The sequence below is a fragment of the Halichoerus grypus genome, chromosome 14 (assembly GCF_964656455.1).
Source record: "Halichoerus grypus chromosome 14, mHalGry1.hap1.1, whole genome shotgun sequence".
Taxonomy (NCBI): Eukaryota; Metazoa; Chordata; class Mammalia; order Carnivora; family Phocidae; genus Halichoerus; species Halichoerus grypus.
Window position 1 is genome coordinate 1977572 of NC_135725.1, and position 15908 is coordinate 1993479.

A 15908-nucleotide genomic window follows, 5' to 3' on the forward strand; every position below is an offset into this window, starting at 1 on the left:
TCAAATGTACCAAGCTGAGAGTGGCTCAGTCAGTCATTCGTAAGAAAGAAAATGACTGAAGGTACAGAGATACATGGACTTTTGACAGTGGCAGATGGCTTGCCTGGTTAGGGCCCTAGAAAGGTCAAACTGGAAGTCCGAGGAAGTTGGAGGAGGGCAAACAGCATGAGATCTTTGTGTCTTACCTGAAAGCCCACCAGAAACCACGTACTACAGGGAAGTCTCTCAACAATACGGTAACAAGATGACCATCCTCTGGCTGCCAGGCAGACTCTTCTCACCAATCTGGTCCTTGTGCAAAGGCCCATGAATAGTGTCAGGGAGAAGAGCTAAGCACAGGCCCAATGGCAAGGACTTCCTATATCAAGACGCACCTTACCTCCATAGCTGAAGGCCTCTCTAATGGACAGCAGACTGATGCTATCAACTTGGCACCGTTAATCCTGGGTATTTTGTCCTTACGACACCTGCCTATGGTTCTGCCAACACCATCACCCAAAGACTTAGAGAATGCCTTACCTGTGATATCCCACAGTACTGCCTCAGAACGAAGGACCCATTTCACACCAAAGGAGGTGTGACCATGAGCTCATGACTATGGAATGCGCTGGTCTTGTCCCATACCCATCATCCAGGATTGACTGGCCTGATATGATGGTGACACGGACTACTGACAGTTCCACTAAGGTGCTGGCCAGGGGTCAATACTTAATATGGCCTGGATACCATCTTCCACCCAGGATGTGCCATACATTCTGAACCAATGACCAATGATGAATAGTGCCACTACTGCTAGAATACAGGAGTCTGAGACCCAACAGGTGTGGGAGTGGCCCCATCTATTACGACAGCCAGCAACCCTGCATATTTTGTTTCCCATTCATACAACCTTGGGCTCTCAGGGATTATAGATAGGTCCTAGCTCCTGGAGATAGGAGTGGAGATAATTCTTTCAGGGTCACAGCAAGCATTCCTTTTAAGGGGAAGCTATGACTACCACCTGACTCTTTTTTATTCTTGGCCAGTGGCCCAACAGGCAAAAACTGGGATTGTAACTGACAAACATCAGGGACTAAGGTTGCTAGTAGATAATCGAGTAGAGTGGTGTGTGTCTACAACCTAGGTAAGTAACTGGGTATCTCTTAGCAGTGACTTAGCAGCAATGACTTTCAATGAGCAAGGGAAACCACAACCATCACCTTGGGGACGAAGATCTGGGTCACCCCACCAAATAAGCAACCCAGATAGCCCAAAACGCTGCTTAAAGGGAATCCAGCAGAGGGACTCTTGCTCATTTCACTAGTGCTCTTGCCATAGGCATCCAGAACAGGTCATCATCAACTTTGGGAATCTGGTCACATTTGCAGAGTAAGGATGCCTTTGTTCTCAGCAGGAGGCAGCTCGGGGATGGTAAGCTCCACAATGTAGTCTGAGAAATGTACACAATGGGAGGGAGTTGTGCAAAGGGTGGACTGAGCTGGGACGCAAAACTTATACACCTCCAACTCCCTCAACCAGTTCCCTCTCTCCTGCGGTTGGCACCCCATCTGCAGCAGGCTGCCCTGCACTTGGAGCTGACTGAGGCACACACTGCAGGGCATTTGAGCTGGCTGTCAGCCACTAGGTGCTGGATGGTACATACCAGAGGTGCACAGGACTGAGCCCCACAATGAGCTAAGACCTCAAAGAGCTACACTCTCAGAGCAAAGGAGATTAGCATCTAAACCTGCCCCTCCTGCCAGGTGCAGGGAATGAGAAGGCAGCCTGGTGCAGACCAGAACAGGGGAATGGGGGGAGGGGAGGCCTGGTAGGGAGCTGAGACAGCTACCCTGAACCTGCACTACTGGAACACATACCTTGGATTGGCCATTCAGATGTGAACAGGACTGAGGCCGTCTCCATCACTGGGTCCTGTGTCCATGTGTCTGCAAACACTCAGCATCATCCAGCTACCTTTTTTTTTTTTTTTTTTTTTTTTGCCAGCCTAATAGTACAAAGTGATAGGTCATTATTGTTTTATTTGGCTGTGATTACTAATGATTTTGAGAATTTCTCCTGTACTTTAGGGTTTGGTTTCTTCTGTAAATTACATTTCCTCTTAGTTCAATTTGGCAGTTGCTGTCAATGGCATGTCTTAATTTTGGTTATGGTGTCGCTTGTACAAAAGATTTAAATTTTGATATAGACTACTTCGCTGTGGGTTTTGCTTTTGTACTATTTAATCATGCTTTAAAAGCCTTCCCTTTTTGAATTTTTCCCCTATAATTAAAAATGCTGTTTAGATCCTTTACACATAAAAAAACTTATTTTTGTGCATGGTATGAGAAAGGAATCTGATTTTATTCCATTTGGATAGCCAGTCCTTCCAAGATCACATTCTGACTTGAAATGTCACTTATATTGTATACCCAATTTCCAAACATACCTTGGTCTGTTTCTTGATCCTCTATTGTCTATTCACACACTGATGCCACTTGCCTCAATGACAAAGTTTAATTTTGTCTTCATAATTCACAGGGCAGGTCTACCCCTTCCTTTGCCCTTTTGTTTCTGCAAGACTGTCTTGGCTACTCTTGTCCTCTTATAGCTCCATATACATCCGATAATCATCTTTTTACATTCTATTTTTAAAATGGTAGCAATTTTATTGGTATTGCTTTCACTATATGGTCTCTTTCAAGTAGTAATTGTTCTATCCATGAACATGGGTTATCTCTATTCTTCCTTTAGAAAAGCTGTGTTTTTTCTTCATAAAGTTTTTTTTTCTTTTTAGATCCCAAGATATTATAGTTTCTGGTGTTACTGTGGATGGGATAATTTTCCTATCATATTTTCTAATTTTTGTTACACTAATTTCAATATGTAGATAACCTATTCACTAATCATGCTGATTTGCTAACTCTAATGATTTTCTTAAGTTTCTAAAGGAGATAGTACTATTTAGAAATTATAGCACACATACCATTTCTAATCTTTTTTTTGGAATTTAAAAAAGTATTACATTTATTAGTACGCCCAGGGCAATACTAATCATGGTGGTGATCAATGTCGTACTTACCTTGTTTCTAACATCAGTAGAAATGTTTGTGATTACCTATCATTAAGCATGTTTGCTGTCTTTCATATTCCTTTTATCCAGTTAAGAAAATTATCTTCTATTATTTTGATATTTCATCATTTCTGCTTAGATTTTCTATTTAACTCGTCATTTAAAAGTGAATTTTAATGGTGTGTGTGTGTGTGTATTTGGCGTGACTGTCTTTTCAAAAAGGAATTTTATAGTTAGCAATTAGTATTTTGGAATTTGTTAAGACTTCACTTGTGGCCAAGTACTAGGGAAAATTCTTCAATGTGTTCTATTTCTACTTAATACAGAGTATCTTGGCCTGCACCTGGAGTAAGAGGCTCAGAGGAAGGCTGAGATCTGCCTGCTGCAGGAATCAGAGGTGCCACTGAGGCCTTCGTGCTCCCTCAGCAGCAACAGTCCTTGCCATATGAGAAGAAAGAAGCCTCAGAACTTGGATTTAGAGGACGTGAGTCCTTTGTGTTTCCCCCAGGTCGTGGTATCACACCTCATAGACCTTGCTTTCCCATGAGGAGCCTGTCTGCCAGACTCCACACACACACCTTCCACAAGAGCTTCCTATGCTCCCATTATGACTCCCTCCCAAGCTTCCCACATCACACCCAAAGCAGGGGTCCACAGAGCTCTCCTTGGGCAGGGCCACCATAGCCAGACATGACACCACTCTAATGCTGCAGCCAGCATATGCCAGGCTCTGGCTGGCTGCCTTCCCTAAGAACTGACCACACTGCTTTCCCAGTCACCACATATCCATGCCTCTCAGGTGGCCCATACACTCACCATTCCCTTATCTGACCTCCCCTTTTGCTAACACTCCAGCCTCTTTCCATGTGTCTTCACCAAAAACTCCGGTATCTCAACTTACCTGAACTTTCCCTTCATCTTCTGAAACAGCTATTTCCTTTCTTGCCGTGTCACGTGTGTTTATTTTAGCTAATTTCTTGTCTCCTCTCCCTTTCCCCCATGGCTGTATGCAGGATGCACTAGGACCACTGAGTACCAGATAGGACTGTAATAGGATTAACAGAGTTCTGACTTCAAGGTGACAAAGACCTTGGGTTTCACGTTATGTAAGTAAGATATTCACACCAGGGGAGGCTGGGCAAAAGGTATATGGAATCTGCGGCACTGCCTTTGCCACTTTTCTGTAAACCTAAAATTATCCCAAAATAAACCTTATCTTAGATTTTTAAAGGGCGGGGTAGGCTATATTTTCCTTTTGAGGAAATGGCTGTATCTGGGTTTGTCTATGTGGGGCACAGGTGCTATGTTGGGTATAAAGTATCAGGAAGAAGGGGCTGTGGTACTGGACAGCTGAAGCCACAGGTTGTAGTAAAGAGTTTCTCATCCTCATTGTCTGTTTCTCAAGAATGCTTCTTATTTTTGAAGAATTTTTCACAGTGCAAGTCGACTGGGAGCCGCTCAACTGAAGCTGAAGGGGTCGCTCTCTCCCATCCTGGCCCGGGTGGTGTGGGCATGTGGTGAAGCCAGAAAGTCACACACACATCCTGGTGTTTTGAGCGTCGGGGCTGCTGGACGTTTTCAGACAGCGGCGGCACCATGGGAGCACTCGGGGAGAACGACGGCAGGCAAGACCTTGCTGGAATGGGCCCTGGCTGCTGCCCGCTGCTCTGCTTCCTGCGGTCCCACACCTGTGCCTCCAGCCTTCCTGACCTGCTGCACTGCTCTATTTCCTTCCAGTAAATTCCTTTCTTGGGGTTAGCTAGCTTTCTATCCTGTTGCTTGCAGTTGAGAACTCTAATGATATGCCCACCAAAGCAGCCGGGGCCTCTCCGTGGACCACCTCCGGGGATGCCACTTGCACAGAGTACAAAATGGCGTCCCCACAGTTCTGCAGTATGGCACCACACAACTATTTATTGATGCGTGTCTAAAGCAGGTAACAGAATAGGACATTTCCTTACTTCACTACGTATCTGAACAACAATCAGGATACAAGTCTAGTACCTTGAACATGGGCCTTCTTACATCCACTCCTCTCTCCCACTTACTGTCTGAATAAGCTTGGGCAGGTGGCATAGCAGCCAGACAACAGGCCAATGATGGGTCTCTGTTACTGGTCATGCTCCTTGTCTGAAAAATAGAGACATCATATGTCCTTCATTGACTTGTTGTGAGGATTTAAAAAGAAAGTCACATAACACAGTGCCTGGCCCATAAGAGGCATTTGAGAATTGCTCATTCCTTTTCCAGTGTTGATAAAATAATCATTTAGTTTGTATGTAGACAAGCTTTTCACCAAAATGAGATTATCTTCAATTGACACAATCATCTGAGCCATGCTGCATGTTGAAGCAATATGACCTCAGAATACTCGTCCCGATGCTTCTGGCTTCCACACCTACAATGCTCATACTGTCACTTTCCACATGGGTGAATCCACTGCAAAAGGAAGGGACAGGCTGCATGTTAACTTGAGGAAGACATATATTTAAGTAGTTAAGCCTTTACGTGAAGATGGAACACAACCTCTAGACCTTCTCCATCCTAGTGCACCCCATCTGTGTTGAGACCTGCGTTCATTCCTACCAATTAGCAAATATGCTCACATTCTGGAGTGGGAGTATCAGCTTTGGGCCCTCCTGATGGTAGCTGCCTGAATTACGATTTCAGCAAGTCTAGAAGCTTCGGTAGAGAACAGGTACCTAATCCAATCTCGACAGGGTAGAGTCATTTCCCCAGAACTGAGAATCGGGCCATCAATTCCCAGCCAGTCTCAGTGAAAGACATCGACAGGAGTCGTCATTCTCCACGATGCTATCTTTGCCTAGAAAGAGGACAATGCTGCTCTGAGGTATGACAGAGAGTGAGCGGGTGTAGACAGAACCATACCAGCCAAACCACAAAAGGGACCTGAGTTTCCTGTAGAAGGTGGTTTTGGCCATAGATTGCTTCTAAGCTACTGCCACTTCGGCTTTCATGAACTACCTTTTAGCTTAGAAGAAACTCCATACTAAAAATAAAACAAGACAAAATAAAGCTGCTAAGAACGTTCATGTACAAGTCCTTGTTTGGATATAACAAACATTTCTCTTGGGTAGATACCTGGGGGTATGTGGCTAGGTTTCTGATAAAGTTATATTTAACACACCCATTTTCCCTGTTTTCTTTAGAGAATTATTTATGTATTACATATTCACAGATGATAACATTTTAGGAAACTGAAAAGCTCTCAGAAAGTACTGGTTATGTCTTGCAGCATTCAAAAAGGTGCTGGAAAAAACTTATGGGGAACAGCATGAAGCAAGAGTGCTGGGTTTATTGTTGCCAAATGAAGCTCCCAAAAGAAATTACCACTCAACTAAGGATTTCTGGAGGAATCTGTTCTGAATTAGGAAAGGGGCATAATTTAAAATCATGATCCATTCTGGGGTCATGATTAAAGCACACTTTTGAAAAGATATTTCTAAGTAAGTGTGCTACTTATTTATCACGTTGAGAATGATGTCATTTCAGTGAAGGATGTTTTCCATTCTACATCCATGTAAGTCAGCGTGTAAAAACACACGTGTAAAAGAGTCTCACAGTGCTACATGCTCAGCACGAGGGTCCTGTTGGGTAGTGCATGCTGTGCAGTGTTGCAAAAGACATGTAAAAAAGAAGTTTCTAAAAGTGCCACTTGCTTGCTAAGTTGAAACGGTGTTATTTCAGTGAAAGGATGCTCTAATCACTCAGTAATGATGTAGAGAATTCTTTAAAGACACACACAGAAAAGAAAGGGGAAAAGTGTATTTTGAGGCCAACATGGGAGCATAATCCCCTCACTTTCCAGCAACCATGAGAACAAATGTCTGCACTGTGTGTCCCTCAGCAGAGAGAGGCTTCCTGCCTCTGGAGGAGGAAGCATCACGGCGGTCCGAGTGGTTGCGGCGTCTAAGCGGGACCTCTCCCGCCGGAGAAGTTTGTCACAAACGCCGGCCTCTGGTCACACGCAGACTCAGCACGGTGAGGCCACGATGCCCCCGCCCCTGAAGGGCAGCGGCGTGAAGGGGCAAGTGTACAAGGGCATTAACTAGCAAAAATACAGCAAAGCAGATGCAAACGTGGCCTCAAACTTCAAAGGAATTTAAGGAGGAATCCTGAGTGAAGAAGCAACTGATGCAAGTCCTTCTCAGAACGGGAGCATCGGGGCGCCTGGGTGGCTCAGTCGGTTAAGCGTCTGCCTTCGGCTCAGGTCATGATCCCGGAGGCCTGGGATCGAGCCCCGCATCGGGCTCCTTGCTCTGCGGGAAGCCTGCTTCTCCTTCTCCCTCTCCCTCTGCTGCTCCCCCTGCTTGTGTTCCCTCTCTCTGTCAAATAAATAAATAAAATCTTTAAAAAAAAAAAAGAACGGGAGCATCAGGCTGTCCTCTATGCTTTGTTTAGCAAGTTAAGAGAGCGTGTTAAAACCTACCAGTTACCATAAGATTTAAGCTGAATCTCTATCAGAAAGTTGAGCTTGTTTACTAAAAGGAATGAAGTTCTTCTGTATTAATTAGGAGTTTGCTTTAAGAATTATCTTCAAATGACAACTGATTGAAAACTCAGAAATGAGGTAGGTTTGTTACAGAAATCTGTAGTTTTTTAAAATATTTGGTTTGGGGCTTGGTATTTTTTCCATTTTTCATTTACGACAGTAAAATGTCTGCCACAGGAGGCTGAAATTACCTCGGACCTCACACCAGTGATGGTGGTCAGCCCTGTCACCGTGAGCAGCCCGGGGCAGACCTGCCCGCCCTGTCCATTTGCAGAACTCAGTCTGGCAAGAAGAAACAAGTGATTCCAAAACACTAATTAAAGAACCCAAAGCAAAACCGCATTCTTGGGGACTTTTCCCACCACACCCCACTGACTCCACCACCACCTGCATTTGGGAAATGGTTTTAGAATCGTGTGGCTCAGGGCAGGAGGTGAGAGCGGGGCTGCAGGTCCAGGCCGGGCCCACCTGGGTGTCACTGTGCGTCCCTGCGGGACTGTGGGCAAAACAGCCACACCTCACAGCCTCTGTCTGATCCGGGAGCGTGCGTGGTACCAACCACAGGCGGCAGTTTTGTACGTTAGAGGAGATAATGTAGATGCTGCTTAGCATCTTTGTTTTGAAGCAGAGGAAATGGCATCTGAGCAGCGACTTATCTCAGGTCCCCAGATAGTGCAAATAGGCCGGGCTGAGACCCAAGTCCCAGTCACATGCCTTACAGCTGCCGCCGGCAGGCCAGGTGAGGCCGCTTCACGGGTCGGGCGAAGGGAACTGGAAGCAGTTACCTGGCCCATCTGTGGGAGCCCCCGAGCAGGTGATAGCAGCTCTTGAGGACGGGAAACTTATTTTCCTTATTCCACACGTAGACCCGCAGGGAGAGGTCGAAGGAAGCAGTGAGGACTCGGCTCTGGTCCTTGAAATGAGAAGCCGAGTGAGGTGGAGCCGCAGGCTCCGGAGGCGGGGCCCCGATGCAGGCGGGCAGGCCCCCACTCACCACCCACAGGGACGTGACGGGCTTCTGGTGGTCCTGGAAGGCTGCCAGCCGCAGGCCCTGGATGGTGAAGAGCACCAGCTCCGACCCCGACACCAGCAGGATCAACTGAGAGCCATGGCCCTTCATGAGGTGAGGGGGTGTCATGGCGTCTGGCAGGAGGAAACTTGCAATCTGTTGTACTTTTTCAAATGAAAACACAGACTGTCACCTCAGTAGCAGCTGGGGGTGTGGAGTACACGTGCCTCACCTAAGATGACGTGGTACACTGACAAGAGCAACACCTTTGTGGTCACACCTGCGAGTACTCCCTGAAGCCTCCCATACGGATGGCGGTGCCCTACTTAAGGGGACTGTAAAGATTCGAGGCAAAATGCATGTGGAAGTGACAATATCTGGCACACGTACCTTCCAGGGGATAGGCCCCCTGCCCCTCCCCAGCTACGGCAGGGGGATGTAAGATGTGGTGCCATGAGAACTATGACATTTGTAACATCTGCCAAAAACTATTATGATGATACTGTCTTTTATACTGTATAGCATTCCTTTTTTTTTTTTTTAATTAACTGGATCATTTCCTTATGGTTTACCAGCAGGAAAAAAATTACCTCTTTCGAAGAATTCATGCTCATATCAAACAAGGGATTTGAGTACACATCCTGTTTCCCTTTTTTCCTTGGCTGCTAGGAAGCTCAGAGTAAACTTTATGGTCAAATGATGACATGAAAACAAATGAATATAGTACAAAAGAAAAAATTCTAAGGGCCACAGGGCAGGCCAGTCACAGTGACATCCAGTTTGGGAGACAGAGGAGGCAGAAAAAGAGACAGCTATGGGTCTTATTTTCCTGTTGGCCTGGGAGCTCCCTGGGGAAGAAACGGTTGTGGCTTTTACTCATCTCTGTGCACACTCAGCACCAAGAAGAGTGTGTCTGCCACAGTTGTAACAAGACAGTGAGGAGAGGCGAGACTGTACGTGGTCAGTGGTTAGTGCCTGGATCCCAGGGCCACACAGAGGGCCTGGAATGCGGCAAGCGCTCAACCACTCGGCCAGTACAATCACAAACAACAAGACATTTGTTGGGCCACTATATTCACTGAGAGGGAAGAAAAGTGCCCCAAAGGAAACCCGAGGAATCTGTGCTTGAGGCACCACAGTGCAACAGTGACAGTCCTGGCGTGGGGACACTTACCCACAACGTCCACTCCTTCCTGGGACTGCTTGGCCCCCAGCTCGTAGGTGCTGATGGCCAGCTGCCTGCTATCATTGTTTCTGTGCATCACCATCAGCCTGGCTGTCTCGTCAGGGGCCCAGCAGGCTCTGGAAGTCAGCCAGATGGGGAGAGTGGTGGAGACAGGAGGCTCATCCTCTACCAGACAGAGCAGGGAGCGAGTGTAGAACACCTGGGGGAACACTGCCATGTGGTCTGTGCCACTGAGAAGCACCCAGGAGGGCCACAGACCCACACCCAGTGACCTCACTGTGTCTTACAGGGTTTCTGGTGCCCCTTGTGTGCCCTGCTCTCCAGACTGCTCGGACTAGCTGGTCAGGCCCTGCTGGAAACATCTTGCACACCAGTCCCGGGTCAGTCGGTGTGATAGGACAACCAAATCAACGGCTCTTGTGTTTTTTAAGGGCTCTTGTGGTTTTGAGCAGTGTACGTCACCGGCATGCTTTTGCCTCCAACGTCTTGCTCTCTATTCCTGTCCTACCACTTGGAAGTCTGCTCCAGATGACTCCTCTGTCCCTGGACCATCCTGTCTGCAGGTGCTTCTGGCAGGCTTGGTCCTGCACTGGAAGCCACCCTCCCAGACCCATCCACAAGCCTGGGCACAGAACTCACCACTTTGTGTGCACAAAGCCACTGACCTTTGGGCCCAAGTCTGAGTCCTGGGTCGAAGCAAACACCCACTGGCAGTCAGGAGAGCAGAGGAGACTGGTGGGGCTGCTCGGAAACACACTGGTCCTGGAGAGCAGCTGCAGCTGGGGCACGCTCAGCGCATACAGGACGCCCTCGGCAGAGGCCGCCTGCACAGACAGCGAAGACCGTGGTCAGCACGGGGCCTCCCCCAGCAGAGGGCAACCGCTCGACTGCCTCCTTGCCGGCTAACGCTCCTTGGAAATATTTCTTGTCAGACATTGCCCACGACTTTTTACTTTCTCTCACTCTTATGGAAATTTAATTTGTTCACAAATCTTGTCACTGCAGCACTGAGCGCCCCTGCACAGAAGCTCCACACACCGATTCCAGTATTTCCTCTGAGAGATCCCCAGCGCTGGCCTGATTAGGTCAAAGAGTGTCATACTGAAGACTTAACAGGAAAAAAAAAAAAGCTTTTCAAAAAAGCGCAAATCTTATTTGCCATGTGTAAAAAATACCTATTTACCCTCATCCGACTTACTGTAATGCCGGTCTTTGAAAATGTTTGCTCATCTGACAGGTGAAAAGCTTCATCCTAATGTCACTTTCTTGATTACGGGTTAGTAATCCCATATTGGCCAATTGTGCTGTTTTCTATGAACTGACTGCTATCTTTTCAACTAGATTCTATGCTTCATATAATCTGATATCAGTGCTTCGTTAAAGAAGATTCAGTGTTTTCTCATAATTTTCATGTATCTTAATGTTGTAATATTCTCTGGTTCAGATGTTTTGGATTTTTAAGTAAATCAAACCTATGTAATTTTTCTTGATTCAAAACTGTTTAGGGGCGCCTGGGTGGCTCAGTTCGTTAAGCAGCTGCCTTCGGCTCAGGTCATAATACCAGGGTCCTGGGATTGAGCCCCGCGTCGGGCTCCCTGCTCAGTGGGAAACCTGCTTCTCCCTCTCCCTCGGCCTGCTGCTTCCCCTACTTGTGCTCTCTCTGTCAAATAAATAAAATCTTAAAAAAAAAAAAAAGTTTATACATTCCTGAGATAATTTTACACTACTGTCTTTTGCATTAGTTTTTAATTATTCTAAACATATTTCTACAAACAGAGTGACATGTGAGTAACTTGTTTTCCTTCCTGTCCCTATGCTCCATTTCTCGAATAGCTTGTCCTTCGCCTACTGTTTTAAAAGGACATCTTTATGGTTTGTTCCCGGGTTTTGGTACCAAAAAAAAAAAAAAATTAATTAAACAAAATAAAAGGACATCCTTACCCAGGCACTCACACATGGAACCCTCTCTGGACTTTCTATTCTATTCAACTTACATAAAGACACCTGTTCTTACTGGCCAAGAAAACACAAAAACTATAAAATGCTCAGAAAATGGCAGGCAACATTCAAACAAAGTCATTAGAAGAAAGTGAAAGTAAGAAAGGAACAAAACATTTTAGCTGATAGAACCATTCCCCAAAGAACAACCAACAGAGATTGGTAGCCACACCCCGACATGAATCAAATATCATAAAATAAGCACGTGCAGACATGAAGGAACACCCTGAATTAGAAATTCAACACTCAAACCAAAATGGACAAAGAGCCAAGATGTGAAATAAGAGTTAAATTAATTCGGGAAAGATACTGAAGAAAAAGTTATCTTAAAGACTAGCAATAGGGCGCCTGGGTGGCTCAGTCGTTAAGCGTCTGCCTTCGGCTCAGGTCATGATCCCAGAGTCCTGGGATCGAGTCCCGCATCGGGCTCCCTGCTCGGCCAGAAGCCTGCTTCTCCCTCTCCCACTCCCCCTGCTTGTGTTCCTGCTCTCGCTATCTCTCTGTCAAATAAATAAATAAAATCTTTAAAAAATAAAAACATAAAAAAAAAAAAAAAAAGACTAGCAATATACCTGAGAATATATTCTACTGGGCCAATAAGGACACTAAAGAAGAAGGAAAACAGGCAAGAGAACAAAGATGGAATAAAGAGCTAAGACGAATCTGAGAGCAGGTGTCCAAGAGGACGGGCAAAGAAGATCTAGTAAGCATACAAGTGAAGCTCCTGCAGAGGAAAAGCAAACAATTAAGAGACTAATACTTAAAACTCACATACAATGAAACTTTCTGAAAATAAAAGAAAACCTGAATCCACATATCAAAAGGGTACATATGTTCCTGGAAAAGTCAATCCAGGATGGTCACCACAGACACCTCACAACAAAACTACTAGACTTTAAGTATTTCAAAAATCCTTCAAGCCTTTGATTTACAAGTCCAAGTGTACAACAAGGAAAGTAAGTCAAAGTGGGAGCAGACTTTTCAACAAAAACACAGTGAAATAGTATTTTCACAAAATTCAAGACAAATATGAGTCAGGGATCTAGGGCCCAGCCCGGCCATTCTTCAAGTGTCCAGGCTACAGAAAGCAGCGTCAGACCTGCAAGGATGTATTCGAGAGACTTCCTCGGGGATCTACTAGAGGATGGGCTCCACCAGACCACAAGATACAAGGAAAACGTCACCAGAACTGGTGTGACTACTAAGTACAGTACACTGTAGGTCAAAGTTTAAAAAAAAAAAAAAAAAAGGGAGACAAGGAAAAACAATGTGTAAATGTTGCATATCTCAGAAAGGTGGAAATAGTGGATCTTCAAAAGTGGGAAGAGAAGGGACAAGGATCAAAGTAGAATAAGTACACTGATCACCATGGGAGAAAAGGAGTATCATGTAAAGCCAACAAATAAAATAATACGTAGGCCTGAATAAGGAAAATGGAGACAAAAAGTATTAAGACAAAGGTAACCACGCCACAAAAAACAAACAAAAAATACAAGCCTTCCTAAATAACAAAAGATAGCACCTTTACCCAAAAAGATACACATTAAAAAGGGAAAACATATTTGGAGAAAGGAGCTCAGTAATGTGCCACATCACACCATAAACGTGACATAAAACAAAACTTGAGATCAGGCACATATGTTGTTCAATGTAAATGGCTTAACTCACTTTATCAGAATAAAAAAGATTACACTGATGTACAAAAGAAAACCTGACTGTATATTCAAGAAGCTCAATCAAAACAGAAAAGTTAACCATGACGAAACAGTAAAGGTGTGTCAGGCACACACAAATCCGTGGAAGGAGGCAAAGTGGTCCTAATACCAGAAAAGGGAGGACTCAGGCCAAAGCAGGAAATACAACAACAGACACTTCCTATCCCTGTGAAAATTAATAAAAGGAAACCTTGTCTAGAATGGAGTTCAGAGGCCGGCAGGGGGAGCTCTCACGCCAAGCACTGGTTGTCAATTGCGGACCCAAGAGGAAGAGAGGGACCTCCTGGAGGATGCTCCTTAAAATCCCAACGGGAGGAGGAAGGTTTCTTCCGTCCCAGCAACAGCTCAGCCAATGAGAGGCAGTCACAGCGCAGCCCACGAGAAGCCACTATACTTCCAGCTCCCAGTTCAGCCCCTCCCCACACCCCTTTTCCTCTCTAAAAGAACCTTTCTCTTCTTTGTTTTTTGGACTTCTCTATGGTTTTGCCACAGCTGGCGTGTCCTGAATTGAATTCTCTGCTATTTCCACATAAACCCATTTTTGCTAGTAAAATAACTGGCAGCTTTTTTTTTTTTCAAGGTTAACAACAATAAAGGCTGTAATTCACAATGAAAAAATAAAACCTCTGATACTTATCAAAGAAACACCCCAATCATCTTCACAAAGCAGACACAAAAAGAAACAAAGTGAAACACAATAATAATATTCAAATATTTGAGTTAAACATGTTATTATATAAACAATAATAATGCTCTCAGTCTAAGGCCAAGTAGACAGAAAGTAAATAAACATAAGACCTAACAATATAATTGGGGCACCTGGGTGGCTCAATCGGTTGAGAGTTGGAATCTTGGTTTCGGCTCAGATCATGATCTTGGGGTTGTGAGATTGAGCCCCATGTCAGGCTCCATGCTCAGTGCGGAGTCTGCTTGAGATTCTTTCCCCCTCCCTCTCTCTGCTCCTCCCCCTGCTCGTGCTCTAATAACAAGACTTAACAATAATAATAATGACTATATTTGGATATTTGTATCCCAATAATGGAGAATACACCTTCCTTGCAAGCACACATAAACTTTCACAAAAATGGAATAGTCACAAAGAAACCTCAGTAAATTCTATATCGTAAAGTAATACAACATTCTCTGATCATGATAAGGAAAATCTGTGTCCTAAGATGGCCGACGAAGCCAGCAAGAGTTCCAGTCCTTGCCCCGGGGCTCTTCCAGGTTCTCCCCGCTCTGCTTCCCACACCCACCTATCTGGGTTCTTCTCCCTGCCCCGCTTTGCGCACGCGCCAAAAGTGCCAAGTATGCGGAAGTAGAAGTGTATAAATTGCCCCCTTTGTGCTCAGGGCTCAGACCTTTGGAGACCACTCTCCTCTGAGCCCACCGGCGTTAAATAAACCTCTTGTCCTCCAAGATCTCCATGTGCCGCTTGGTTCTTCCGTCAGGCGATCCAGTCCAGGTTCCGTAACATTTGGTTCCCTGACTGGGAAACCCAACCGTGCTGGCCCATTGTTGCCGCCGGTTTGGGGGCAACGGCGGGGCGGTGACGGAACGAGGGATCGTAATGGCGAAGGCGTACCCTGCCTAATTTTCGGCAGTCTCCCGCCCCGTCACCTCAGGCCGGCCCCTCTTCGCTGTTCCCACCCGACTTGAGGAGACTGGGCAGGTGAGCACCTGGTCCCAACATCAGATTCTGGTAAGGCCTGGGGCCCCAGGACCCAGACAGGCCCACCCCCACTGGGGTGCAGGGGAGCTTGATCACCTCCCAGAGACCTCTTAGAGGTCTCACAGGTAGGGATTCCCAGGGAGGGAATGTAATAACTTCTGGAGTGTGAATGTGTGAGTGAATGTGCAGTCCGACCTGGCTTGCTCAAGCGGACTGATTCTGTAGCTCCGCGGGCAGGCACCCTTAAGGTCCCCAGAAGCCTACGGAGTCTGAGTGCGCCCGTCTGCAATTCCATGGTGAACGGCATACAGTCTACGGCAGCATCAGAATAGTTTCCGATCGTAAGTCACAACGCTGAGACCGCTACGGCTAAGCCTCACCTAAGCTCCTTGGGGACACGGCCAGAAGGGCATCTGATTGGTCTCCTCACCTCAGGAGGCACCCCCCCTTTGTCTGTCTCTGCCCCACCGCACACGGGGACATCACCATGGGGTCAGGGCAGAGTAAACCTACGGTTCTAGAGACCATGATCAAAAATTTCAAGAAGGGGTTTTCGGGAGACTATGGAGTCAGGATGAACCCTGGCAAGTTGAGAACCCTGTGTGAATTGGAATGGCCCACCTTTGATATCAGGTGGCCTTCAGAAGGGACATTCGATGTCCCAATGATTCATCGAGTGTGGCGAGTCCTAACAGGAGAACCAGGACACCCTGACCAGTTTCCGTACATTGACTCCTGGCTAGGAACTGCTCAGACCCTTCCCCCC

General features: G+C 46.1%; 1 protein-coding gene across 1 annotated transcript in view; it reads right to left on the minus strand.

The window, feature by feature from the left end:
• Positions 1–4935: 4935 nt before the first annotated feature.
• Positions 4936–15908, minus strand: part of LOC118530392 (F-box/WD repeat-containing protein 12-like) — a 40362-nt gene continuing 29389 nt past the window's right edge. Inside the window, exons 6-10 of the mRNA XM_036083824.2 lie at positions 10423–10581; positions 9746–9956; positions 8557–8735; positions 8348–8475; positions 4936–5488 (exon numbers count right to left, since the gene is read on the minus strand). Of these exons, the coding sequence (XP_035939717.1) occupies positions 5362–5488; positions 8348–8475; positions 8557–8735; positions 9746–9956; positions 10423–10581 (804 nt within the window). The 3' untranslated portion in view covers positions 4936–5361. The remainder of the gene's footprint in view (positions 5489–8347; positions 8476–8556; positions 8736–9745; positions 9957–10422; positions 10582–15908) is intronic.